The sequence below is a fragment of the Ceratotherium simum genome, chromosome 7, assembly GCF_057802395.1.
Source record: "Ceratotherium simum simum isolate JZ-2026a chromosome 7, ASM5780239v1, whole genome shotgun sequence".
Classification (NCBI taxonomy): domain Eukaryota; kingdom Metazoa; phylum Chordata; class Mammalia; order Perissodactyla; family Rhinocerotidae; genus Ceratotherium; species Ceratotherium simum.
In genome coordinates this window covers 12942007-12967735 of record NC_141906.1, presented here as the reverse complement: position 1 = coordinate 12967735, position 25729 = coordinate 12942007, and the positions used below count along the sequence as shown (strand labels likewise).

General features: G+C 53.4%; 1 protein-coding gene across 2 annotated transcripts in view; it reads right to left on the bottom strand.

Moving 5' to 3' along the window:
- Positions 1-25729, bottom strand: part of USH1C (USH1 protein network component harmonin) — a 47361-nt gene that overhangs the window by 11620 nt on the left and 10012 nt on the right. The window contains exons 3-19 of one of the 2 annotated variants that reach the window (XM_014783350.2): positions 24521-24664; positions 24247-24385; positions 20408-20516; positions 20260-20284; positions 20010-20067; positions 19605-19699; positions 18144-18228; positions 17123-17182; positions 16907-16963; positions 16446-16588; positions 15317-15382; positions 14816-14940; positions 11531-11604; positions 6410-6562; positions 4946-5062; positions 3920-4402; positions 432-551 (exon numbers count right to left, since the gene is read on the bottom strand). In XM_014783350.2, coding sequence (XP_014638836.2) covers positions 432-551; positions 3920-4402; positions 4946-5062; positions 6410-6562; positions 11531-11604; positions 14816-14940; positions 15317-15382; positions 16446-16588; positions 16907-16963; positions 17123-17182; positions 18144-18228; positions 19605-19699; positions 20010-20067; positions 20260-20284; positions 20408-20516; positions 24247-24385; positions 24521-24664 — 2053 coding nt within the window. The remainder of the gene's footprint in view (positions 1-431; positions 552-3919; positions 4403-4945; positions 5063-6409; positions 6563-11530; positions 11605-14815; positions 14941-15316; positions 15383-16445; positions 16589-16906; positions 16964-17122; positions 17183-18143; positions 18229-19604; positions 19700-20009; positions 20068-20259; positions 20285-20407; positions 20517-24246; positions 24386-24520; positions 24665-25729) is intronic. The other variant, XM_004418480.3, reaches the window with a different exon arrangement.

Sequence of the window (25729 nt, the reverse complement as noted above, 5' to 3'; positions counted from 1 at the left end):
AGTCAGAAAGACGCTGGAGTAAGGAGTAAGTCCTGGCGCTGCCTCGGGCAACCGACTTAATCTTGTAAGCCTCAGTTTCCTCAAGTGTCAAACACGGAGAACAACAGGAACCCTCTCCCGGATTGTTGGGAGGATTAAATGAGAGCGTGCAGAGCCCAACACACGGTAGGCTCGTAATTAGTCTGGGATGTTATTATCAATCCTTTTAGACGGCGCTCCAGCCTGTTGGTCAGGTGAGGAACAGAGTTTCACTGGTCGTGTCAACACCCGCTTACACCCATGTGGATTCACCTCTTGGCCAGTGAGAAGGTTAGGAGATGGCACCTGATATGAGTTTGTATCCCACCTCTCTCTGTCTCCAGCAGAACCCAGGGGAGACAGCCCTTGTCTGCTCCTCTAGAGAGGCCCTGGAGTGGACCCGAGGGGCTTACCAGGACCTCGGATTTCACGGCTGGCCTGTAGATGAAGTTGGACTCCTGGTGGACCATGACAGGTTTGGAGATGGTGGACACGCCAGGGCCTCGTGCAGGCTGTGGGCTTGGGCAAAATGTCTACAGAGTTAGTTTAAGAGAAACCCATGTGACGTCATGGCAGGGGTGGCCTGGGCCAACCATGGCACTTCAATACACATGCAAATGCACACCACGCACGTGCTGAGCCAGCCTGGTCTGCTCGCCCTGCCCTAGGGGCTATGGGTGTGATCTTCAGCAGAGAGACGAGAAGTCCACTGGCCACAGTATGCTATGAGGCCACACAAACTACTGGGTGGCTCTAAGGAACCAGGGATTGAGCCAGAGCCTAGTTGTGGGGCGCCAGCAGCCACTGTCACTCAGAGGATACACTTTCAATGCTCTCTCCTGGTGGCCTCAGGTGCCATCCAGCCTCCTCTCTCCCTAAGGGCTCTCTCTTCTGGCCACAGTTCCAGTCCTGGACTACACGCAAAGCATATGCTGTTCCTGGTGGGTGGGCACAGAGTCTCTGGAGGCCGGGGGTGAGGACCAGTGAGAGCAGCATCCAGAAGAGCTGATGTAACCTGTTTGCTCTGTTCTAATCCACCTCACCATCTCGGGCAAGACAAACTGGATCAGGTCACAACCCTGCCCCCAACCCCTGATGGGTCCCCACTGACTCCTGAGCTCCTTGGCTTGATCCTCAAGGTCCTTCATGAGCTTCTCTACCTTCCTTTGCAGCCTCATTCCTCACTCCTCACCTTCCTCACACTGCCTAATGTTAGCCTCCCAAATGCCAGGCTTCCTTGCCTCAGGGTTTTTGCACATGCTCGTCCCTCCTCCTGCTTTACCTGCCCAGGTCTTAGCTTGGCTATCGCTGCCTTCAGGAAGCATTCCTTGAACTTTCTTCTGCATCACCACCCCTCATCACAGCACCTGTGGTTCCCCCATCCCCCCGGAAGTGTGGTAGTTTCTTGCTTAGTTGTCTGTCTTCCCCCAAGACTGTCTCGGGCCAGGACTGCGCTGCCTATTTTGTGGTGGCTCTCCAGGCCCAGCATAGTCTGGCATATAGTAGGTGCTCATGAAACATGTTGCATGAATAAACGAATGACTCAATAATATGGTGGGCACATGGGACAGCGCCTGGGGGTAGATATGGCCCTGAAAACCTTCCTCAGGAAGGTGGTGGTGTGGCAGGCACACGTGCCAGGGTGACACAGGTGTTTGTTTCTACCATCTGAGGCCTGCTGGGATGGGGCTGGCTGCAGGTGTGTGATCACCACACTTCCTGCTGCAGCCCTGATGACCACCTGCCCGGAGCATCAGGGAGGAGGCAGGGTTGGGCAGGTGGTGCCAGGGCCAGGTGCGGACGTGGGCAGGACGCAGCTAACCAAATGGCAGCCCCCCCGCCTTCGTGTCAGGGACGACCCTGGCTTTGATGTCACTTAAGCAGTGATGGTCAGTTCTTCAGAGGCTCCTCGTGTTGGGGGAGCTTTTAACGTTCCCTGTTCTCTGAAGGGGAACTAAGAGTGGGAACTTTGTGATTCCTGGAGAAATCCGAGAAAGCTGGACCCTGTTTTGAATCTTGACCCTGACTCAAAAGTTTGCAGAGTTTACCTCCAATCTCATGTTGGTAGTTTCATCCAAATTTTCTTGTACCCTCATATGTCACTGATCATAGTTAATGTCTACTGAGCACCGACTACGTGCCCGCCCCCTCCTAAGTATTCATTTAGAATGAGTTCATGTATTAACTCACTTGATCCTCATAATAGGTAGGTACCATTAGCATTCCATTTTATGGACGAGGATACCCAGGCTCAGACAGATGAAGTAATGCAGACCCTAAGTCATCCAGCCAGTGGCCGAGCCAGGATTCACACCCAGGAGGTTCCTCCTTGCCATCTTTATGTTCCCTGCACTTGCAATGCCCTCCCTCCCATCCTCCATATCGCCATCTCTCAAGGCTCCGCTCATAAGCCCTTTACTCTACAGAGGCTCCTTCACCTCCCACTAGTATGAATCCCTCCCACAGCACCTGGCCAGTGCCAATTTCATAGCTGAATCCTGCCTGCTCAGCTGCTCATCCTTCCGACGGCAAAGTCCTAGAAAGCACAGGTGTGCCAACCTTCTGTGTGACTCGTCAGCACTGCTCCCCGGCCCCCTCACACAGAGAGGTGCAAAGCAGGCGCTCAATCAATAATTGCTGAATGGGATTTGTCGAGGAAAAGCTGCCACCCATCTTGGTGGGGACCACTCACAAGAAGGATGTGGTCCTCTTCATCAGGCTAAGTGAACCCCCTGCGAACCTGCTCCCGGCTGGGCTCTGAGGCAAGACATCCCTGGGACAGACAGACTTCCTTCTGTCGGCTGCAGGGCTCAAGACTCCACCGGAGGTCCAGAGCAAGTCCCTCTGAGAGTCCCCCGCCAGAAGCTGCAGCCTTGGCGGCATCCGGCACTTCCTTCACTCCCACCTTCGTTCCCCTGAGCGCTCTTGAATGCTCTGAGATGCCTACTCTACTCTTCACGCAGGAACTCAAATCCATGCAGGGAAGGTTCATAAAAACCACTGATCACGTACTGACTGCGCCCCGCCCCCCCCCCCCCCCATCAGCGACATGAGCTGCTTTAGCTCTGACTCAAGCTACTGGTGTCTACTGAGTAGACAGCTACTGATGCAGAGGAATATTCTGTTTTTCCATCAGCGAGACCAAAGCTCCACGTCTTCCTTGGGGATTGCCTCTTCCAAAATAGTCTTCGGATTAAGAACAATTAATAAGAAATATGTCTTTTGGGGAAAGATCACTGTTCTGCCTCCTGACATCCAAGACAAAGATCCCTAGTCTTTTAAAAGTAAATTTGGAGGTTTCTAGGAACTCTCCATCTTCATCTTTCCTGTAGCTGGAAGTTGGCCAGAAATTTCTGGGTTCATACTTCAAGCCAAGGTAGTTGGCTAGTGCTGTAGAAAATGGCGTGGCCATGTCCTAATACCGCATTGGACAGTGTTACCACCTCATTTACGGACGCTAATACTGCTCCACTGCCCCCCCTCCCTTCTCCCCTGTTAAACCAGGGGTTTATTTCTCATCGTCAAGGCTTTATCGAGAAATGACTGGCTGTAACAGAGAGCTCTGGCTATTCATTAACATAGCCTTGCAAGTACTACATTGAATGTTACCAGCCCATACTAGCCAAGAGCAGTAAAGAGAGAGCAACGAACATTGACACACCGTTGCTCATCCCAAGTTATCACAGGCAATTCACCATACAATACAGCACTTCAAAATCAGCAAAAACCACACCCATGCTGGATGACCACAATACGCTGGCTGCAAAGCTCATTCCTAGAAAGTGGGGTGGGGTGATGTTTCCTCCCACCTCCACTCACAGGAGCAGAGGAGGACACGGGAAACAGCAGCCCTGCCCACTCGTCCCACTTCCCAGCACAGCATTCAGCACAGGGGTAGTACCTTTGCCGGGAGTGGGAAGCTCCGTCCAGGGATGGGGGAGCTGGTGGGCTTCCCACTGTGGTTCTTGGGCTCCCAGTCCTCTGTTGGATTGCCTGTATCCCCAGTGCGGAAGGGGTGGCTGCCCAGTGCCTCTTCCAGGGCCGAGGGCAGTGGGCGGGTAGGAGTGAGGTCTTGGGTGGGAATAGATGGAGGGGGAGGGATGGGGATAGGGGGTGGAGTGCGCTGCACCCAGGGCGAGGACGAGGCGCTCACGCGGCCTGAAGAGGGAAGGACAGGGGGTGCCGGGACCTTGGGGGGTGGGTTGGAGGGTGGAGGGTGGGGCATCACAGGCAAGGCAGAGGGAGTCTTGGGGGGATAGTAGAACATGTCCAAGGGGATGTCATCCAGGTCAGTGGTGTGCAGGTGCAGCCCGCCTGCGAAGCGTCTCAGGGGTGGGGCCAGGGGAGACACAGAAGGCGGGGGAGGCGGGGGCCCTGTGGTCATCTGGGGGGTTACAAGGAAGTTCTGTAATTGTCCGACTAGGGCTCCACTTCACAATACATCGAGTATAATGCTCCTCCTTCTGTGTGTCTTGCTGCTGGAGACCCACCGCCCTCAAACCAGAACCACAGGGCTGTCATTTCTCTGTCCCCTGGGTGCCCAGCTGAGCCCACACCAGACAGCCGGTAGGGAGTGCCCAAATGCAGGAGGGTCCCGAGTTCCGCCAGATGTGGGTGATACGGTGACCACACAATTTATCATCTAAACTAGACCACACTTGACAGCGAAAGGGGCACTCGGTAATTACATGAGGACAACAGGCCTCACTGGGACCATCTCAGACGAGCTGAGACCTGTTGGTCACTCTGGAGACAAGCCCAGATCCACAGATACGTTCCCCTGCTCAAGAGAGGAAGGAGGAGTGGGCTGGTGAGGGTGGGCCCTGGACAGTGAAGCTTCCCATGGCCATCTCGCCTACCGCTGCCCCCAGGGTGGGTGGTTCTCAAGGCTGCAGGGGGCTCTATGTGGAGAGAAGGGCCCTGTTACCTCTGAAATCTCATTATCGGCAGAGGAAATCTGCTCGAGGCGCGTCTGACAGAGCCTCTCCACCCAATACTGAATCTTTTCCGACTCCTCAAGGTCTTCCCGCTCTGTCTCGGACACCTGGGACCCAGGGCCGGCGCAACAAGGGGAGGACAGAGGGGACACTTGCGTCACATGTGGGCGGCACACTCGGACCAGCAGCACAGAAGCACTTCTTAAAAACCCCAGAGCACTGTCGGGTGTGTCAGCTTTCTCGAAAAAGACCCAGCTTGTTCTCCCTGGCCCCAGAGGATGAGGAAACTAGGGGGAGAGGGTGTCGAGGTGTCCGGTTATTATGGGCACTTGCAGGCAAAATTAGAGAAAGGGCTCATGCATTACGTGGGATTAGCTGGCCCCCAGGATCCCCACCAATGCTGAGGCTCTTAAGATTCTCCAAGAATGGTTCTTTTGTAGGCTCCCGGCACATTCCAAGAGTTTAACTTTACTCTTTTTTTTTGCCCCCTCCAGGCTGCCTTGTCCTCAGAAGAACAATTTGATTTTATTTTTAATTTTGTAGCTAATTTGTTCCTAATGCCAGACCTAATGCACTTCACATTTTCCAGGACTTCTCTGGTTTTGTAATCTAATCAGCTTGGCATTCTGATTCATGAAAGCATTAAAGAGAAGCAGAACCAATAACATCTTCAACAGCTAGGGAGTTAAGGTCACCCGTCTCACCTAGGAAATAGGAATTACTCGTGCAGGAAGACTGCTTTTGGCATGTCTGCAAGGGGACAGCCTTAGATATATTCCCGGGTTGAGGTCTAGATTCAGACACACCCCATGTTGATGGGAGCAGCCTCAGACTCTTAGCCTGATTAACTGGGGGATAGCCTCAGACGCTTCACCTGCACAAAGGGGCTAGCCTCAGACCCATACCCTCAGAGCTGAGACAGGTTGGGGAAACCTAGTCTTTGACTCATAACCTGGGTAGTGGGCCAAACTGACTCAGACCTCATGACAGGTGGGGGGAAGGCTAACTGCACATCTACAGTCTAGGCAGAGGGGTTAGCCTCAGACTCACACCTTGAGTAGGGAGATAGGCCTAACAGCCACATCTCAGGTGGAGAGGCCTAGCCTTGGACTCATACTCTGGTGGGGTGGGGGCAGAGAGGACAGACTCAAACCTCTTGCCAGGTGTGTGGAGGGCTAATCTGAGTTCTCCAATGTGGGCAGAGGGGCAAGCCTCAGACAATACCTCAGCAAGGAGGCTGGTCTCAATCCGAAACATACACCTAAGCGGGAAGCTAGTCTCAGAAGACCCAGCGCGGGTGGGATGGTCTCCCTCTCCAGGAGGAGGGCAGGGCTCACTCCATCCTTGGACTCCATTTGCGGAGAACAACTCCAGCTGGTTCCCTGGTAGCACGGTGGGGAACAACTGAATCGCACCCCAGGGACCTTCACCTGGCCTGTGAGCAGGACACGCACCTCCTGGGCCAGCCGGTTGATCTTCAGTTGCTTTTCCTTTTCCAGCATTTCCTCTTTCTCTTTGTAAAGCTTTTGTTCAAACTCCAGTTCCTTCTTATTCTTTCTCAACTCCTGCAGGCTGTCATACTTGGCTTTCTTCTTATCTTTTCCTTTCTGAGCAGATGTGGCATTGTTTACATGACAAGGGCTACACGGGAGTGTTCACACTGGCACAGCACGGCAAACAGGGCATTCAGTCCTCAGACAACAGCAGGCAACCAGCCCACGGTTGGTTGGAAACCCTCCCCCAGCCCTGCCCCTCCACCCTGGGCATCGGACCTCAGGTTCAGGACAGGCAGGCCGCTGCCACCCATTGCGGAGTGGGAGAGTTCACTAACTAGCTGGGTGACCTTGGCTAAGTTCCTTAGCCTCTCTGGGCTTGATTCACCTCATCTCCAAAATGAGGGAAAAAACCACCCCATAGCCTTGCCATCCAGAGCCAATGAAATAATATCTATGAGAAAGCTTTGTGAACTTCAGAGTGCTGTATAAATAAAACCCATTGTATTTATTTCCTAGTATCTGGGCACATGCCTTCTCTATCATCTGGAGAGAAAGGTGTCTCATGTTCAGACACCACAGATGCATCCTGGGAGATTCTACAGAAAATCGGGGAGAGCTGGCAAGCCCCATGCACGGATCCTCTGTCCTGAGCTAGAGAGGTGGGCACCAGCCTCAGACCTGGGAGCCCAGAGCCAGGGACATCAGATTTGGCCCCGATGTTTAAGCTCCAGACCATTTCATCCTGGAGAATCCAAACCCACTGTTCCCTCTGGACGAGGCCCCTGAACTGAGGATTAGCCAGAAACTATAGGGCTGGGAGATGGGGGTAGGGGGAGAGACCAGCCTGACTGCTTTTTACCGGCTGTCAGTGTTTGAGAGGATTTGGGAGGGAGATGCAGGGCAGACAGACTCCTTATTTTTCCTGTTGGACTTGCACCTGCAAAGCCTGCTTTCCTGGCTGCTTCTCCCATGGGGTTGCAGGGAAGCCAAGGAGAAAGAAAGGAAGAGAATGAACATCTGTGGACTGCCTATGTACTGAGGGATTGACATTATCTCACATGTAGATATCGTCCTCTCTCTCGATGAAGGAGCCCAGGCGCAGAGAGGTGAAGTCCCTTGCCTGGTGTTAAACACCTAGCAAGTGGTGGTGCCAGGTTTTGGACCTGAGTCTTCTGGGTCCCACAAATTATCTACTGTGCCCTGACGAGCTGGGGGAAACGGGAGAACGGCAGGAGGAAGGTCAGCCCCCGTCACACACAGTATGGAGCACAGAGCACTCGGGAGAGGGGACAGCAGAGAGTCAACACTCTGGGGAATTCTGGGTGAAGGAGGGAACCCGCATGTTCACTGAGCTCACCCCCACCCTCTACAAGCTTCCTGGGGCCTGCTCTCAGAATTCCTGAATCATCCAAGCATCCAAGGCCAGGAGTGAGCAGTGGAACTTCCCCGCAACAGACACACAACTTCGTCCACAGCTGGAGGGACATGGGGGGTTATTTTGGACCTATGCCTGAGTCATCCTGCCTCCTCTCCTAAGGACAACCCCACCTCTGTACACAGGTAATGTGCTTTTGAGATGGTCTCCCATCTGGGGGACAGGGACCCACCCCACAGCAGTCTCTGAACCACATGAGAAAATGGTTCTCATTGCTTCCGAGTCCTGCCTGCTCCCTCCGCGTGCCCTGTTCACTAGACTCTTGGCTCAGTTGATAGATGAATCCTTCTCATTATGTTGTAGATTTAGACAGCAATTCCCCAAGAGGAGCCAGACACATCCTGCCTAATGGCAGCCTGCTAGAGTAAGGGCATGGCCTCCCACAGGGACCACCATGATAGGAAAGGCCGTTCTGTTGGTTTTAAAAAGCCCACGAGAGGTAAGATTTGAGAGCTAGGGTTCCTGGCTGGAGCACGCAGATGGGACTGCTTCCTTCCACTGCAATCCTCATCGCATTGCCTGCTGACCATGGCCTAGCCTCCTCCGTACGGGTTACATAGCTGGGGGTGGATCTGCCTCCCCCGCCAGAGGAGGGCTCCTAAGCAGGGCTGGTCTGCTTGATTGTCTCAAGCAGTCCTGGTGAAAGGGCTGCATCAGAACCTGAATCCTTCAGGCCCCGGCACAGACTTTGTGGGGCCACTGGCCTGGGGGCCTTGAGATCCAGAGGGACTCACTGCCAGGTTAGGAATAGAAGACATTGAGTTATTTTTTCAAATAAGGGGAATTCCGTGCATTGATGATCAGGGCCTTAGAGAGCCACTTGTACCACCTGGGGACTCAGTGCTCCACTTGCTGGGAGACAAAGCATCTCGCATGGTTCTGGGGAAAAAGACAATGGATTTTCAGAGCCAGCGGGAGGGAAGTGATTCTGTTGTCCTTCAGATGTCAGTTAAATTTATGGCAAATACTTCTTCTGGTCCTGACTGAGAGGAGAGGTAGATGAGGTGGACGTGCTCTTGTTTCTACCTAGAAGCAATTTTCCTCTCAATTGGAAATGAAATGAAAACTGTAATACCAGCTATATGTGGAATGACAGAACTAATGAACAGGGGAAAACAGGCCTCTTTACCAACAGCAATTTTCAAGTGACATGATTTCTGAAGGGAGGTGTGTGTGGAGGAGACGCTAATTCTTTTACATTTACCTGGTTATTAGTGCCTGGAAACCAGTTTACCTGTCTGTCTCCTTTTATTATTTTTTTTCAAGTAAAATCCTGTGTGTGTGTGTATGTGTGTGTGTGTGTGTGTGTGTGTGTGTATGTTTTGTCCCCTCTAGTTGAGTTCTAGGAGAGACTGTATACAGAGAAGAATTAGAAATCTAACCCCAGGAGACATCCTAAGCCATAGAGGCAGACTGCAAAATGAAAAGCACGGTCTATGAGGCCAAGGCCTTTCTGAGACCACAGTGGGGTGGAAAGCAGGCCCCTGAGGTGCTCTGTCCTAAGTTTATTCCATGTCATACGAGTCATGATCTGTGCTCCTAGGTAAAGACCTTCACCTCTGTCAGGAATAACATTGCCGCCTATTATCTTAACAGTGTCAGGTTGGAGGAAGGGGGTAGATGTTTCCAGCACATCAGATATTCCCATTTTACAGGCAAGGAGAAGTTCCGTATCATCAAGGTCACCCAGCTGCCAGCGCTTTGGTTTCTGGGGGACCAATATCCCGCCAGACAGAGCTGGTTGAGTGATGACACCTAAATTAGTTCACCCAGATTTACACTGATGCCTGATTCGCAAATACCAAGTCATCTCGAATGTCCGGTCTGCAGACAGTAACAGCAGCGTTTTCATAATCAAATGCCAAAGTGATTTAGAAAGAAAAAGGACGAGAGAGTTTTATGGGGCCTGGAGATACAATAATAAGATTTAGAGAGAAAATTCAGGGCCCCAGAGGCAAGAAAAATGCATTATCCTGGGCACACGCAGAGACATTTCTAGGAGAGAGTCACGGATAGTGTAGATCTTTGTCCCAACCTGAGGCAGCAAATCCTCCCTCAGCAGCCAGTCGGTGTCTGCCACAGTCGGTCTCACAACCTGCACTGTGTACACTCAACCTGATACTTCACTCTGTCTGACCTTCCGGTCTTGGCCTCTGATTCTACTTAACAGAGGAAGAAGCAGAAGCTTCCTGCCTCGGCCCGGCCCTGCCCTGCCCTGTGCCCACTGGGGCTGGCGCTGACCCAGATGGTGCCTGATGGTACTGGGGCAGGTCTCATTCCGTGAATACTTTCCCCACAATACCTCCGTGACAGCGCCCTGCCTTCTGACATCAGCCTGACAGAGAGGTGCATGGGGGGTTAGCCCTCCAAGTGAACAGGCCGGGTCACACTGTAGAGACTTGACAGGAAAAGAAACAAAGTTTGGAAAAGGCCAAAACCCACAGCAAACTCAGCAGCAAACCAGCATGGCACCCAGTCCTGTCCTACCTTCCGGATGGTTGGGAATTTGCCATCGTAACGATAAAACCACCCAAAGGCTGTAAGAACACAGAGAACAAAGCCATGAGACGCAGCACAGCTCAGCCCAGAGTGTCCACAGGCAGCAGCCAGGAGTGGGGTTCCCAAGGAACGTGTGGCTTTGTGGGATGACGAGCGGCACTGGCAGATCCAGCAGCAGAACTGCCCCCTCTGTCCGACTCTCCACTTACCTGGCCTCACCTGGGGTGGAAAGCAGGCCCAAGACCTCCTGAGAAAGGCCCCGATGCCCAGGACCTGGGCCAATGTCAACTGCCTCTCCCAGGACACTGGCTTCAGAAGTCAGTGCCAGAAAATCAGAGAAAGCCCCTTGTGGAAGGATGAGCTTTTCCAAATCACGGCCATAGCTCTCCAAACACAAAGCCCCATTGAAAGAGAACAAGGCCTCTCCTGACTGACATCGGCTTCCTCCATCCAAGAAATGGCCCGAGACAAAAAGGAGCCTGGGTGTCTGCCTAGAGCTGCTGTCAGATGGAACAAACTGTCTTGTCTCCTGGTACAGGCCAAGTCCTCTGCTTTCAATGTCGAAAGAGAAGGCACTGGCCGGGGGCAGCTCTGGGAAGGACGGCTCAGGCAGCAGTGGGCAGGAGATCTGCCTCCAGAAAAGCATATCCCCATCCAGGCCAGATAACCAGGGCACCAGCCCCCTGTCTTCCCCAGGCAACAGCACAACGGGGTAATACTGCAAACCTGAAGCTCCCCGGGCCAGCGGTGATGGCTTAAATGATTATCCACCCTTGACCAGCCTGAGTTCTGGAACAAGATCTTGAACCAAGCACTACCCCCTTAGTTGCTGGATCTTGGGGAGATCTAGGGAGTCCTGGGGGAGAGGCCAGAGCAGCAGAGCAAGGACTTAGGCAGGGGCAGGACTTAAATGTTTGAACCAGTAGTTCCGCTGTACTAGTGTGCGCCAGCTGACACGTCAGTCCTGTCCTCAAGGTTGTGTGGGCAGTGCTTGGACCAAGCCGGGGCTTGGAGGAGCTTCATAGACTCCAGTGGTCCCCACCACATGCTGACCCCTTGGAGTTGGGTGTCTGCAGGGCTAGCAGGAGGAGGCAGGCAGGGCAAGCAGAGCAGCAAGGCCAGGGAGTGAAGCGGGGGCTGCAAACCTGCTCTCCCCGCTCCTCCGTGCCTCCATCCGGGTCGTCTGCTGGCTCAAGCTCGGGCTCCACTCCCTGATCATCTACCCAGGAAAAGAGGAGGAAGCTGGTGAACCAAGAGAGACTTGGGGGACCAAGAGGCCAGAGGCGTTTCCGAGGAGCCTGGGGACCTGTGACCAGCTTCCTCTATGGGAGCTGTGAGGTCAGGGCAGGAACAGCACTCAGGAGCCCAGAGCAAAGGTTTGTTGCTCTGGGACGGTGCATGCAGTGCTTTCAACCTTGGTAGCTTTAGTTTCTCTGTCTGTAAAATGGGCTAACAACAGGGGCCTCTGATCTGACCGCAGAGTGACAGCCATTTTGCAGGGCATTCGGTTGAAACTTGGGAGTGTGGTACAGGGGATGGGAATATCTGAGTATTGTACACGTTTGGTGCCAAGGGCTTACAATGGGAGAGCAGATCCTCCTGGCTTCTTCTTACCACCTTTGGAGCCCTGGGTCCCGGGGATGTCAGAGCTGTGCGGGTGGGTTGGGGATCTTAAGGAGGTGAGGAGATTCCAAAGGGTAAAAGGGGCACATGTGGTTAGCAAGACGTGAATTTTGACGCAACATGGAGAATAGCAAACCACCCATTCCAGTGGTTTCCAACCTGGACTCTGGACTCCCTGGGACCTGGAAGGTAGTGTATGAGTCTGCTGTGAGCTGGTTATTAATAATTCAAAATATTAATTAGAAGAACTTGTCCATTAACCTTTAAAAAGGCTGCAAGTTAAGTTCCTTTGCTTTTGGTTCAATTTATGCTTATTCAACAGTGGAGCACTGACACTATCTTGCTAATAAGAATGTCTACTTAATAAAACAAAGGGAACACAAATGATTACTTAATAGTTTGGTAGGAAAAAAATTCAACTTCCAAACCATGGGGTCTATTGGGGATGGAGGCTAACTGACAGGGTCCTTGATGGGGAGAGAAGGCTGGAAATCTCTTGCTTAAACCTTTTCATCTCTCAAGACTCCTTCCAGCTCTGGGGTCTTTAATACCCTCCCCGCATTGCTTTAGCTAAGGAAAGTTCTTCTGGGGGCCTCTGTGACAGTGTGTCATGGACTTGAGGGCTGGGTTGGATGTTGGGGTTCTGCTGGGTCGGCCATGGTAGCCAGGCAGAGCCCCCGGGACAGGTGGTGGTGAGGGGAGCAGTCAGTCCCACCCACATTGTTAGGATGAGTGGCTTCATTTTCCAGGCAAGAGATACTCCACATTCTTTCCTATCTGTTCAAAAAATGCAGGGTCCACTCTTCACAGGCACAGATACCTGAGTCAGGTATGACCCCAGAGCTGAGGAGTGGTCAGGGAGGGGCTGGCTGCAGCCTGGTCCTGCAGACCCAACACGGCCAAGACCATCCCAGCCTCCCAGGAATGGGGAGAAAGGCAGGAGTTCAGCTGGCTCAGAGGCCTTCCTGTATGTCCTGACTTATCTCCAAACTGGAATTAAATCGCTGGTGCGTATGGAGATGGATGGAGGCGGCAGTGCCCCAGCTCAGGCCGGCAGACTCCGGTCATCAATCTCACGCTTCATGGCATTCCCTTAGAAAACATTTATATCTCGAGCAAAGGGAAATTTCTTACTCCTTTTATTCAAAAAGCTTGACTAAATAAATAGCTAGCTAGAGAACAGGTTTTTGTTTTCTATAGTTCCTGAGAGGGTGTGTTTGTTCTAAAGCCAAGACCCAGCTTCTAGGAAGTTACTACATTGACTAGGATTACTTTCATGAAAAGCAATTAAAATCGATTTCTCTCCTTCTAAAGCTCCTACTGCACTCATAAGAGCACATTAACTCCCTGTCTAAAACACAGATTATTCACCGGGAATTTAGCTCTGACCATATCCTCAACTAATACCGAATGTCACGGGGGAGGCTGATGAGAGCATGCTTTGTCCTTCAGAGAGGACCCTGAGGTGACACTGTGCCCTGCTGCCAGGAAAGAATGTGCTGGGAGCTGTTTGCCCTGCACTGGGGTGGGGGGAAATGGAACCATCCAGATGCCCTGCACCTCTTCGTTGATCCAAGTTGATGTCCCTCTAGGGCTCGGGTATGATTCAAAGTTGGGGCCAGAGCTGTCCAGACCCCATCACAGCATCCCAAATGGTTGCCACACAGCAGGAATGGGGAACCTTGGTTCTTGGGTGCAGATTCACCCCGTATCCGGAGGTTCCCAGGTCAGCTGAGCACAATAAGCTGGAGTAGAACCTGCCCCATGTCAGGTACAAATCAAAACAGTTGTCAAGTGAGAGTAAAGGCCCCACCAGGCATCCTGGATGTGTGATTGCCACGGTCCCCAAGCTGCCTGGCTCCTGGCTCCCCACCACAGGCCCAGTGAAGAAGCACTGAGATTGAGCCCCCCACTTTGCTCTGGTGGTGTGAGCTGCCCCTTGAAGAGACACCCTGGGAGTTAGGGTTGAGAGCAGGTGGGCAGGGGAGCAGTTGGTTGAGGTCTGGACTGAAACTGGAGGTGAGACTGCAGGACAGATCAAGAAAGGAGATGGGAGGGCAGAGGGAGCTGAGGCCCCAGGATGGCCGCAGTTTGGTGCCTAGGAGGGGTTTCACAGTCCCGACTCCATCCGTGGAAGGGTAGGACCACACAGGGTCCACGTACAGGGATGCAGGTGGTGGGGCACTTCAGGTAAGCTCCTCTCACAGTCGCCCATCAACCCTGGACCACCAGAGTCCTCTCTAACATGAGCCCCGTCCCCTCTTTCTTGCTGCTGTTTCACCCCAGCCCCAGTTAAGAACCAGGCGGGAAGAGGACCTGACACCCAACAACTAAGATGATAATCCCACGAGCAGTTCACTTTTGACACAGCTCTCCACTCCTTCTTCAGCAGCTCAAGGGCGGGGGAGGGGTCCGCCTGCCTGTGTCATGAGGCCCCCAGGACAAGAAGGGCAGACAGATCTCACCCCAAGGCCCAGATGATAATCCCATGAGCAGTTCACTTTGACACAGCTCTCCATTCCTTCTTCAGCAGCCCAAGGGCAGGGGAGGGGTCTGCCTGAGTCTGTGTAGTCGGGGAGAGCCTGGCAGAAGACCCCCAGGACAAGGAGGGTAGACAGATCCCACCTCAACGCCCTGGCAGACAGCCCCTGGCACATGGCTGCCCCTCCATGAAGGAAACGCAGCCCAGACAGCCACGGGCTATCCACCTGGGGAGGTGGTGGTGAGTGAAGGGAGACCAGCGTCTCCGTCTGGACCCCCAGTCCCCGGCCCCAGAAGGAAGCCCTCCCCTTGCACGGGATACGTACACTTGGGCTTGCGAAGGGGCACTGGGTGCACCTCGGCGGTGATGGTTTTAGGCGAGAGCAGCTGTTCCTTAGAGCCCCAGTCTTCTTCCCACTGCTTCTTAAACTTCTCTTCCTCCTCCGCGATCCTGAAATAAGACCCCCACGCCTGTGACTGGAGTCAGAACCTTCTCGGGCCCAGCTTCTGCCTATGGGGAAACCCCAGCCAGCCTGGGAGAGGCCACATGGTTCTAGCCGTGGTGGAGAAAACAAAGTCCCTGGCACTTGTCTTCTAAATAGAGTGTGAACCCCACCCTGCAATTATAAGACTCTGTTCTAGTGACCCTAATGTGATGGGCTTTACTAGGATTAAGGAACGGCTGTAAACAAGGGAGGATCCACCAGGGGACCAAAGGGCCAGTTAGACTGGGCCTGGAGATGGCCTCTGGCTGCCACACTCCCGAGAGCACCCTCACGTCCACACACAGACACGTGTGTGCAGACATGTGGAACCAGGGTACTCACTGTTCCATCTCCTTCCGGTATCTCTCATTTTCCTCTGCTGCCTTCTGGGCAATTTCCTTTCTCCTTCTGAAACACAAATGTAAGTTGGTATGTTGGAGTCTAAGCAAGAGAAGTTAACTCTCCCTTGTGGCTAATTCCTGCTTTGACAAAAGTTTTAAGTATTTCTTCCAGGCTCCCTCCCAAGGACGCATGGACCAGAGGGGGATGCTGAGGATGTGGGTCTGACAAAGCCTGGGCTGCATACTCTGTGGTTTTGGCTGGCACTGCTGAGCAGAGATTTTGTGCTGTCAGAGCTAGGAGGCAGGTCTATGTGGGCCACATTCTACGGGTCCACCTCCAAACCCTTAGATAAAGTGACTGACCATGGGCAGGGCCTGGCCTGAGTAAGGTCCTCCACGAGGAGGGCCCCAGACCCCAGGTAGCCAGGGCTGCTAACCAAGGCCAGGGCAACGGGCAGAGGTACCACCCAGGGTGCTTCTCCAGGCCAATTCTGTGATGGGGAGATGGGAAGATCCTGTTTACCTTCCTTTTCCAAATTCTTATTATGCTCCTACAACATACCTGGATTTGGGTTTTGATAGTAGTTTTTGATTTAGGAATTGTTTCCCTCATTTATTTTCTCAGTCCATCATCTCAACTAGTCTGGGGGGTCGGGGGTTGGTCGTATCACCATAGACGGGTATGAATCCCAGCTTGGCCATGTGCACTTTGTACACAAGTGGCTTAACCTCTCTGAGTCTCAGTCTCCTCACCTGTAAAATGGGTTAATACCATCTACCTCCCAGGGCTATTGTGGGAATGAAATTAAATAACATAGACAAGGCCCTAATACAACGCCAGCCACATGGCTGGTACTCAACAAATGTTACCTACTGCTAGTAGCATCCTCATTTTCCATATTCTCGGGTCTTGGAAATTGAGGGCTCTTCTCGGTAAAGAGGGAGATGCCCAGTGGTCTAGAGGTAGGGGATGGATAGACCAACCACCAATGAACCCATCTGGTCTAAGGACAGGCCTCAGAGGGAGAGGATGAAGTTGGCCCAGGACACAGTGGGCAGGAAGCCAAGTGGGTGGGGTCGCATGGTGGCCTGGGGGGGTGAGGAGGGGCATCCTGGCTGGCCACACTCACTGGCGCTCCATCTCCTGCTGCTCCTGGAGGATCTTGTTGGACTCCATCGCCAGCCGCTTCTGCATCAGAAGCTCCTGCCGTTGCAGTTCACGCTGTCGCACCTCTGCCAGCCGCTCCCGGTCTGTCATGAACAGCTCCCGGCCCTCGTGGGGGAGAAAAGAGGGCCTCTGCTCAGTCCGCTAGGGAACCCGGGCATCCACTGCCACAGCCCTGGCGGCCGAGATGTGGGCTGTCTTATTGCTGCGGCCCCCAGTGTCAGGCACTGTGGTTCCTGCTGTCTCTGACCAAACTTCTCCTGGCTGGGTAGAGATCCTCTCCCTCTGCTCTGTCAGAGCTTCAGGAAAGGAGACCCCTGGCCCTTCCCAAGGGGCCAAGGAGTATGCGGCAGAGATCAGGGCTCTGAGCAGCTGGGGCTGGAGGTCAGGGGTCATGGGGCCCCCACCAGCTCATTCTGGACTTACAGCTCCAGCTACGATGGAGATGGTCAGGCTGCGGCTGCTCTTCAGGATGTTCACGGCCTGTGGGGACAGGTGGACAGCTGGCTGAGGCCTGACAGACCAGCGCAGTCAAGGCCCCTAGAGAGCACAGAAGGTCTCAGACACCATGGCAGATGGAGGGGCGTGAGAAATGGAGGGCAGAGATGATCATGGCCGGCAGATGCAGGCCCCTCATCTCACCTCCTTGTGGTCCAGGCTGGAGAAGTCGATGCCATTGACTTCGACAATCTGATCCCCTATCTGGAGGAGAAATGGAGACAAATCAGCGTGTTTGCACTATTTGTACACTCACTCATCTACAGGAAGGGCTTCCCCTGGAGTCCAGGGTCAGACGTTGGGTCTTCAAGTGGCTGGACCTCAACTCTTCCCAAGGAGCAGAGTGGTTGGAAAGCTCTGATGGGGCCCTGGGAGGACCCCAAATGCCCCTCCACCCCATATCTCTTTCATCAGCTGTTAGTATTACACCATTAGAAGTTCATTTCTTTGGCTGAATTTATGACATTTGCTTTAAAAATTCAGTTTGTAGACATAGGAGCCTTTGGGCTTTTCATATAGCAGAGGCTATGTTGAGTCATAATAATAATTGATAAAATAGCTAGATTCATTGATCCCTTACTATGTGCCAGGCACAGTTCTAAGCCTATGTATTAATTCATTTAATCCACACATGACCCTAGAAGGAAGGCTATTATCCCCATTTTACAGGAGAGGAAACTGAAGCACAGAAATAGGAAGTAACTTGTCTAAAGTAGAGGTTAAGAGTTCCGGCTCTGGCACCAGATCATCTAGGTTTGAATCCCAGCCTTACCATACTGGGTGCATGGTCTTGGAAAAATCACATATTTTCTCTGGGTCTCAGTTTTCTCATCTGTATAATGAGGATAATGATAGGAGCTAATTCTCAGAGTTCTTGTAAATTTTAAAGGGCTGAGAACAATGTCCCATCCAGTAAACACTCCATGAATGTCAACTCTTTGACTATTGTTATTACATTCCCAAGCTCAGGACTAAAGGCTGTCAGAGCTGAGGACTGTAGAAAGGGTCAAATGTTACTCCCTCTGTGCAGCCTTCCCTTGGGGGGTGAGTGGGAAGCATTAGCCACTGAGAGCAGACTGTGTGGGAGGTGCCTCCATCACGTGCGATCGCACGCTGACCCTGAACCCCATTGGGGCCCCAGTGGGGCTGGCCCAGGGTCACTCACCTCCAACCCCACCTCAGCAGACAGGGAGCTGGGCTTCACCTGGCTGATGAAGATGCCAGGTTTCTGGACAGGGCCGCTGGAAATGCTGTGGGAGAGATGGGAAATGCAGGTGAGGCTGCGCTCACCCCCTGCAGTGCTTGCTCACTCTCAGTGTCCTGCACCCTTTGCCTGTGTGTGCGGAGCTCTGGCCACTCAGCATACAAGTGACCTGTGAGCTAAGTACCCAAGGCCCGCCCTCTGCTGTCTATCTGTCCAGCCTCATTGCCCTGTGGCATTAGCCACAGAAAACTACTTGTAATCTCTCCCACCTGATTCCTCACCCAATATATCACATATGCTGTTTCTTCTCTCTTTCCAGTGCTTTCCTATTCATTCCTTAAGATTCAAATGCTATCTCCTCTACAAGATTTTAACCAAACTCCTTATTCTAGTTGCTCCCTTCTTGGGGCTCCTAAAACACCTAGAGCAAGGATGGCACTTGTACTGTTATTCTCCCCTTCCAAATCTGTTGCAGACATCACTAATCGATCACAGCACTCTTTCCCACCAAGTCTAGATAAAACTTTAGAGTTCTTTTCAAACTCTTTAGCGTTCTTTTCCTACTCCAGGCAGCCATGACTAATTGAATAGAGACAGCACAGGATAGGAAACCTATTTGCCATCCCTGACTCAGAATGTAGCTCCATTAGCATCCTTGTCACTCTATACTGTAACTATTTATGTGGTTGGCTTCTATATTGGGCTGTAATCTAGAAAAGAGGGACTTTTTATCACTTACACTTGGCTGAAAAGTGTTGAATAAATGTGGATGAATGGAAATAATAAGAATAACTTAAATAATCATAGCTAATATTTACCAGCTGCTTACTACCTGCTAGGCACTAAGCTTGGTACTTTACTTCTGTCATCTCCTTCCTCCTCACGATAAACCTGTGATGTGGGTATTATCACTCTCAAATTACAGAGGGAGAAACTGAGGCTCAGAGTGGTTAAGTAACCAGTTCAAGGTTCTAGAGCTCACAGGTGGCAGAGCAGTAGCTGGAGCCTAGATCTATGACTGTAGTACCTACGTACTTAACAAGAAGGCCCCTATGGACTGATGCCTGTTTGCAATTCCCTGGCTGCCTCTTAAAGAAGTCCCACAAGGTGATAAGTGACAAGAGAACTGTGACAGAGATGACCAGCTGGAAAGGCTCCTTTTGCAGTGATTCAAGGCCCCACCAAAGGAACACGACTCTGTCTTTGGGCCTAAGTTTCCTCACCTGTAGCATGGGCCTGTTAGAGCTGTCCCTCTGGCCCTACTTGGCTGTTGTGAAGCTCAGAGGGAAAGCAGGCACCAAGAAGTGTCATCACTAGTGGACAAAAGTCTCCTCGGAAGCAGCAGTGAGAAAGAGGAGAGGTGCTAGGGGCCCGCTGGGGTCCACTGGCCATGAGTGAGCCCAGGGCACGCCTGCCACCCACCTGCAGCCAAGGCCCCGCGAGCCCACCAGGCTGATGAAGACCTTCTTCTCCTTGTTGTCCCGACTGCCGGGGGAGCCCAGGCTGCTCCACCCGCCCTGGAGGAGGGACAGGATAAGGGTCACTGGGTGTCCACATGTGTGCAAGTGGCCTCTTGAGCTCATAAGGCCTTCAGGACGAGCACTGCTGTCCCCATGTGAGCCTGACTGTCGTTCTGTCCCTGGCGGTGTGTCTGCACCAGCTGCACCCACCTGAGGGCCCACTGCCCACAGGGGCATTCTGGATGTGCTGGGGGCCTGTGTGCAGCCCTGAGGGCACATCCTAGAGCAAGCCCTCCCTTCAGGAGCAGCTGCCCCTTCTTGGAGACCACCCCATCCAGACCCCATCGCAGGTGGTGCCAACCCTTACCCCAGATTCCGACACAAACTGATCCACATACTGCCACTTGAGAGGCTCGTCGGGAGAGCTGATGGGAGGGGAAAGTACAAGGGAGGTCATTAGGGAGAGGTGTTTGAGGGACCAGGCCCCAAATCCAGATCTGCCACCTCTGGAGTATCTAGCGACTGCTGGCCCTGGGGCAGTGCTGGCCTGGGGGAAGTCAGACCTCAGTGCTGAGCCCGCAGGGAAGAGTCTGTCTACAGAGGAGGGTCCTGCTCACCTCTTCACGGGGATCAGGCCGATGTCTGTGGGAGAAAGGCACAGGGGTTAGGACGTCTCCTCTGCCCTCCTTCCTCCCGCAGGAGCTGGGTGCCCCGCTGCCCTCCCCACCCCACCGTCGGCACCTCCTGCTCTTCAGCCTCACTCACGTCTCACTTTGATGGACACAGTCTTCTTGGTGCGGATGAGGTTGATGACCTCCTCGTGGGTGCAGGAGGAGATGGAATACCCGTTGATCCGGACGATCTCGTCCCCGACCTTGGCCACAGACAGAGGGAATGAGCACCAGGCTGAGGGAGCATCAGGCAGCTGGGCAGGCTCATCACCAGATGCTCTGGGCCTGCTCTCCAGGAAAGGGGATGATAGCCATGCCCTCCCTCAGGAGAAACCTTGATATGTGTCCTAGTGCCTGTCACAACCAACCCACCTCCATCAGCCTGATGGACCCCAGGGCAGGTGGCACTGCCAAGCAGTCTTTCTGCCCCATTTTACAGATGAGGGAACTGAGGCGGGGGGTGAGGGGCACAGAGAGTGGGTAGCAGAGCTGGGAGTAGAACTCAGGACTCAGCACCCTCACTCCGGTGTCCCTTTCACCCCATTGGGGCACCATCAGGTTCTGGAATCCATGCAAAGGGCAACCCTTCACCCAGATTCCCACAGCTCTTCCCTGGCCTTTGTCCCACCCCACCCAAGGAGCAGACTCTCCTGTCTGTTAATCACCGCAACGCCGTAGCCGAGTCGGGGCGGGGAACGTCCACGGCTCCTGACTGGAGCTCACGTCATCGACACACACACCTCCCCTTTTTTCCCCTCTGTGGACACTCAGTGGACATTTTCACTCTGCCATGGCCCTGATCTCTGAGCTCCCATTCTGGGAGTAAGCAAAGAACAGCGAATGAACACAAGGCTTTGGCATCAGATGTCCTGGGTTCAAACCCCTGCTTTTATTCTTACTAGCTGCGTGACCTTGGGCAAGTCTCTTGAACTTTTTGACCCTCAGTTCCCCTGATCTGTAAAATGGGGGAATACTGTGGTTGCTGTGAGAATTAAGTGAGCGTGTACGTGTGAAGCCAGCCAGTGCCTGGCACAGCGTAAAGAACCAATAAGTGGTTGCTATTGTTATCGTTAGGCCTGAGCCCTAAATATTCTGCTCAGATCCCTCTTCTCAGACTTAGGCCTCATTAGACTGGGAGAGATGGGGGCCCCGGGGCCTGCAGGGCCAGCCCTGGGGACAGATCGTGGTGAGCTTGCCCCCGCTGGACACTGCTGTGGGCTCCTCCTAACACCTTGGCACTGGGGGTCAGTCCTGAAGTTCCTCATTTAGTAACTGAAGGGCCGGAAGGACCCTCAGACATCAGGTGAAACTGAGGCCCAGGGAGGTGATGCTTTCTCCAAGGTCACATAGCCATTAGCTGCAAACCAGGGACTGGATCCTGGATGCCTGTCTCCACCCTGAGGCCAGCGCGGGTCAGCTGCAGGCTTAACCCACACTGCACGTGCTGACCCTCTGGAGACCTGTTGGTATGTGTGGGGGACGCAGCTGCGCTCCCTGTGGGGTCTGGGGGCTGGGCGGGCACACAGCCTCTGAAGGGTCCTCTAGGCCAACTCCTACCTCTGCAACGCCCTCACAGAGTCACCTTCTTGCTACTGCTACCTGAACACTTCCCTTCCACGCCTGGACACAGATCCCAGTCTTCTCAAGGGCCTGACAGGAGTGGCAAGGGGCTCAAAAAGGTGCCACAGTGAGGGGCTCGCTAAAGAACTTTCTGGGTACATCTCATGTAAGGAGAACAGCTGGAGTAGCTCCTTGCACCCACTTTTTACAACAACTCTGTGTTTCTGTGAATCATATGAGGAAACTGAGGGTCAGAGAGGTAACCCTTGCTCAGGGTCACCCAGCTAGTCCACAGTGTTCCTGGGATTCAGAGTTAGATAACAAGCGTTGTCTCTTGGGCATCTGGCCAAGCCTGGCTGCAGCTCCCTGCGTCCTGCCCTCTCTGGATCCTTGCCACCTGTCAGAGCTCTCAAGTCCCATAGGAAAGGCACGGATTACTCTGTCCATTTTACAGCTGGGACAACCAAGGCACACAGAATCATTCTCTAGCTCCAGACTATATAGCAAGGCCACCCTGTGCAGGGCAGAGGAAGTAGACGCAGACACGATACACTTGAAAAAACATCAAAATATCTCCAGTAGGGGGACAAGAGCAGAGAGCTAGAGTCCCAGGGCTGGGTCCTATTGGTGGGTCCAAGCTCCCCACCCGGGGCCCAGCCTCACAGGTCATATCAGCAGGGTCGTCAGTCCAGCCAGGCTGTGAGTGAACATGCCCCTCCCCTGCCTTCCAGAATCTTCTCCCAGCCACCCTCAGCATGAGAGCTCCCCAGAAACATGACCCCAGACAGGTGAATAGATGCAGACATTTTCCCCGAGCTCCTCTGAGTGAAGTTCCCTGTCCTGTTCCTACAGGGCACCTGCCCGGGACCCAGTCAGAATGATTCCCACACAGCCCCCGGCTCAGGTGGCGGGATCAGCTTTCCTCTCCCTCTCGCTCCCAGGTGGGGCCCTGCAAAAGGCCCTTTGTGCAAGACCCACAGTGAAACGACGATCTGAGGGACAGTGGCACAAAGGAGAGATGAGCCTGTCAGCCTGAGAAAGGGTGGATACTTCATAAGCCTGAGAAACAGGCGGGAAGGGAAAATTCTAAGTTTCATTAAAACGCCCTGAGGCCCCCAGCCACGGAGGCATGGTTGAGAAAGGTCTGTCCTCAGAGGAGAGCTCACCCTGGAAAAAGAGGGCCTCAGCTGACGCCCGGAGAGGAACTCATTATGTTTTTTCTCTGGCTGCGTTTCTGGGCTGGAAAATGTGCCGCACAGGAGAGGAATAATGAGGGGGGCTGAAATTTCAGACGCCACCGGCGAGCCGTGAGACAGGGATTTAGAACAAAGCGATGTCTGTCAGCTCCCAGTTTCCACCTCCCACTCCACGGTGTCTTGTACCATTAGCCCTCGAGCCCCCTGAAGCCCCTGGCTTGGCAGCCAGATTGGGATGTTGATAAGGAACGTGCTGGAAGCTCTGGGAGGGGGTGGGAAGGGTGGGAGGGATGGGAGGCCCTCTTTTATCTGGACATACAAAAACACAGCCCTGGGCTCTGGCAGGAGTGAGACCTGGCAGTCTGCCCATCTCTGCTCAGACAGTGAGGTGTGGGGACCCCAAGGGAGAGGCATCTAGGGTACTGAAGAGAGATCCCGGGGCTTGGCAGTCAGGAGCCCTGGGTTCAAATCGTGGCTCTGCCACTGACTGGCTGTGACACTAGTCACATCTCTGAGCCTCTAGCATCTCTGTAAAATGGGGGTGATACAGCCAAGGCATATAATGAGAGCTGGTTGTGAGCATGTTACCTGGCACGTTACAGGTGTTTACTGAATCTGCCTCTCTGCTTACTTAACAAACACACAGCACCGATGTGCCAGGCACTGTCACAAGTACAATATGAATTCATTATTTCTCATAACAACCTGACAAGGTAGGCCGTATTATCCTCATCCTCATCTCACAGATGAGAAACTGAGGCATGAGGTTAAGTCATTTCACCAAAGTCACACAGCTAATGAACAGCGCAGCCAGGACAGCCGGCTCCAGAGTCTGCTCTGCAGCACCGCACGACACTGGGATTTCCTTCTCCCTTCCAGTAGAAGGCCAGGTGTCCCAAGCTTCAGGGGCCAGGACACTACCATTCTCCTCCTTCGGGAAGTGGGGGGGTGGGGTGAGGGCAGCAGTAGCAGCCGCTGGAGCCAGGTTCCCAGCTCGACTCAAGAACACAGGTAATTGCCTGCAGCCTGACTTCTATGGGCCTGAGGAACATCTGTCAGGATGCGTCAGCCTCTTCCTCTCAAAGGCTCAGAAAGGTGAGGTGACCATGTTATGCCACACAGCCTAGCGAGCGAGGGAGGCCCTGGCCCCCCACCCCCCCAGACTCCGCTTGCTCACCTGGAGCCCGACGCTGTCTGCCTGACCCCCTTTGATGAGGTGGGAGATGAAGAGCCCACAGCCGAACTCAAGGCCGCCACGCACGCTGAGGCCGAGGCCTTCCGGGTGCAGACGGTCCAGGCGCACCTCCTTCAGCTTCCTGTCACAGGAGAGGCTGGTGACGGCCCAGCCCTGCCCTGACTGCCAGTGCTGCTCCACGCACTAGTGAGTGACCCTGTCCACCCCAGGGTGACCTCTCCCTCCCCCTGCTTCTAGCCTGGAGGCTCCCTCACACCTGGAGCGCCGGGGTGTCAGTTGGTCGTATTCCACCTGGTGCTTCAGTGGGATCAGAGGCCTGATGGCATCAAACAGGGGCAGGCGGCTGGGCTCATTGATGACCAGCTTCAGGTCTCCCACAAGCACGACCACGTCCATGGTCCTGCGGAGACATGGGGACACCTGGAGCCTCAGGCATGACCATGACCTCTGAGACCCAAGGATTCTCAGAGGAAGCCTTGGAATTGAGAAATCTCCTGAAAAGCCCAGGTGCCTGGGAAGACTTAGTTCTCTCATGTAGGTATCACAGGGAAACTGGTGAGGTAGGGATTGTTAACCCATTTTGCAGATGAAACTACACCAGGATTCAAACTCAGCTCTGGCTAGTTCTGAAGCCCAGGATCTTTCCAGACAGGAAACTTCTGTGTGAAGCAGTAGTGACCCCTTTCATACCCTCATCTCCCACCTCTGATTGGCAGTAAATTCTCTGTAAATTCTCCCCTCACGATGTGTCTCACAGCCCTCCTCCCCACCCCGTTCAGACCCTCAGCGTCTCTGGCCTGCACTGCTCCAGCTGCCTGCCGACTTGCTCACTCTCATCTTTTCTAAATGTAAGTCATTCCCTTTTCAAAACCCTTTGATGGCTCCCTACGGCCAGAGGACACGAACCATTCTCCTTGGCAGGCTCAGGGCCTCCATGACCTGTCTCCATGGAACTGCTCTGGGCTCATGGCTGTATATGGTCTCGGTGTGCCCTGAGTTCTGTTCCCCAGATTACTTATCACTTCCCACTCACACCCGCACCTTTGCCAATGTTGATCCCTCAGCCTGGAATGTCCTTCTCTAATACTTCCACATATCAAAATCCTTATCCTTCAAAACCTAGCTCCAGCCTTGTTGGTCCTTCCCCCCACAGTTAGAAGTGACAACTCCTTTCTTCACATCCTGCTCTTCCTTCTCCTTAGCAGTTATTTTATTGTAACTTACATCATAATACGTGTTTGTAGTGTCTGTCCGTCTTCCCCCACTAGACCCTGAGTTACCGAGGACGAAAGCAGATCTTATTAATTTCCAGACTTTGCATGGTGTCCAGCAAGTGGCAGGAGCTTATAAACATACACTGAATGAATCAAAAAGCAGGCGGGTGACAGGAGACATCTGATGCTGGTGCTGGGGCCAGCTGGCATTTCCTGTCCTATCGCAGCAATCACACTGTTGAACCCATCTG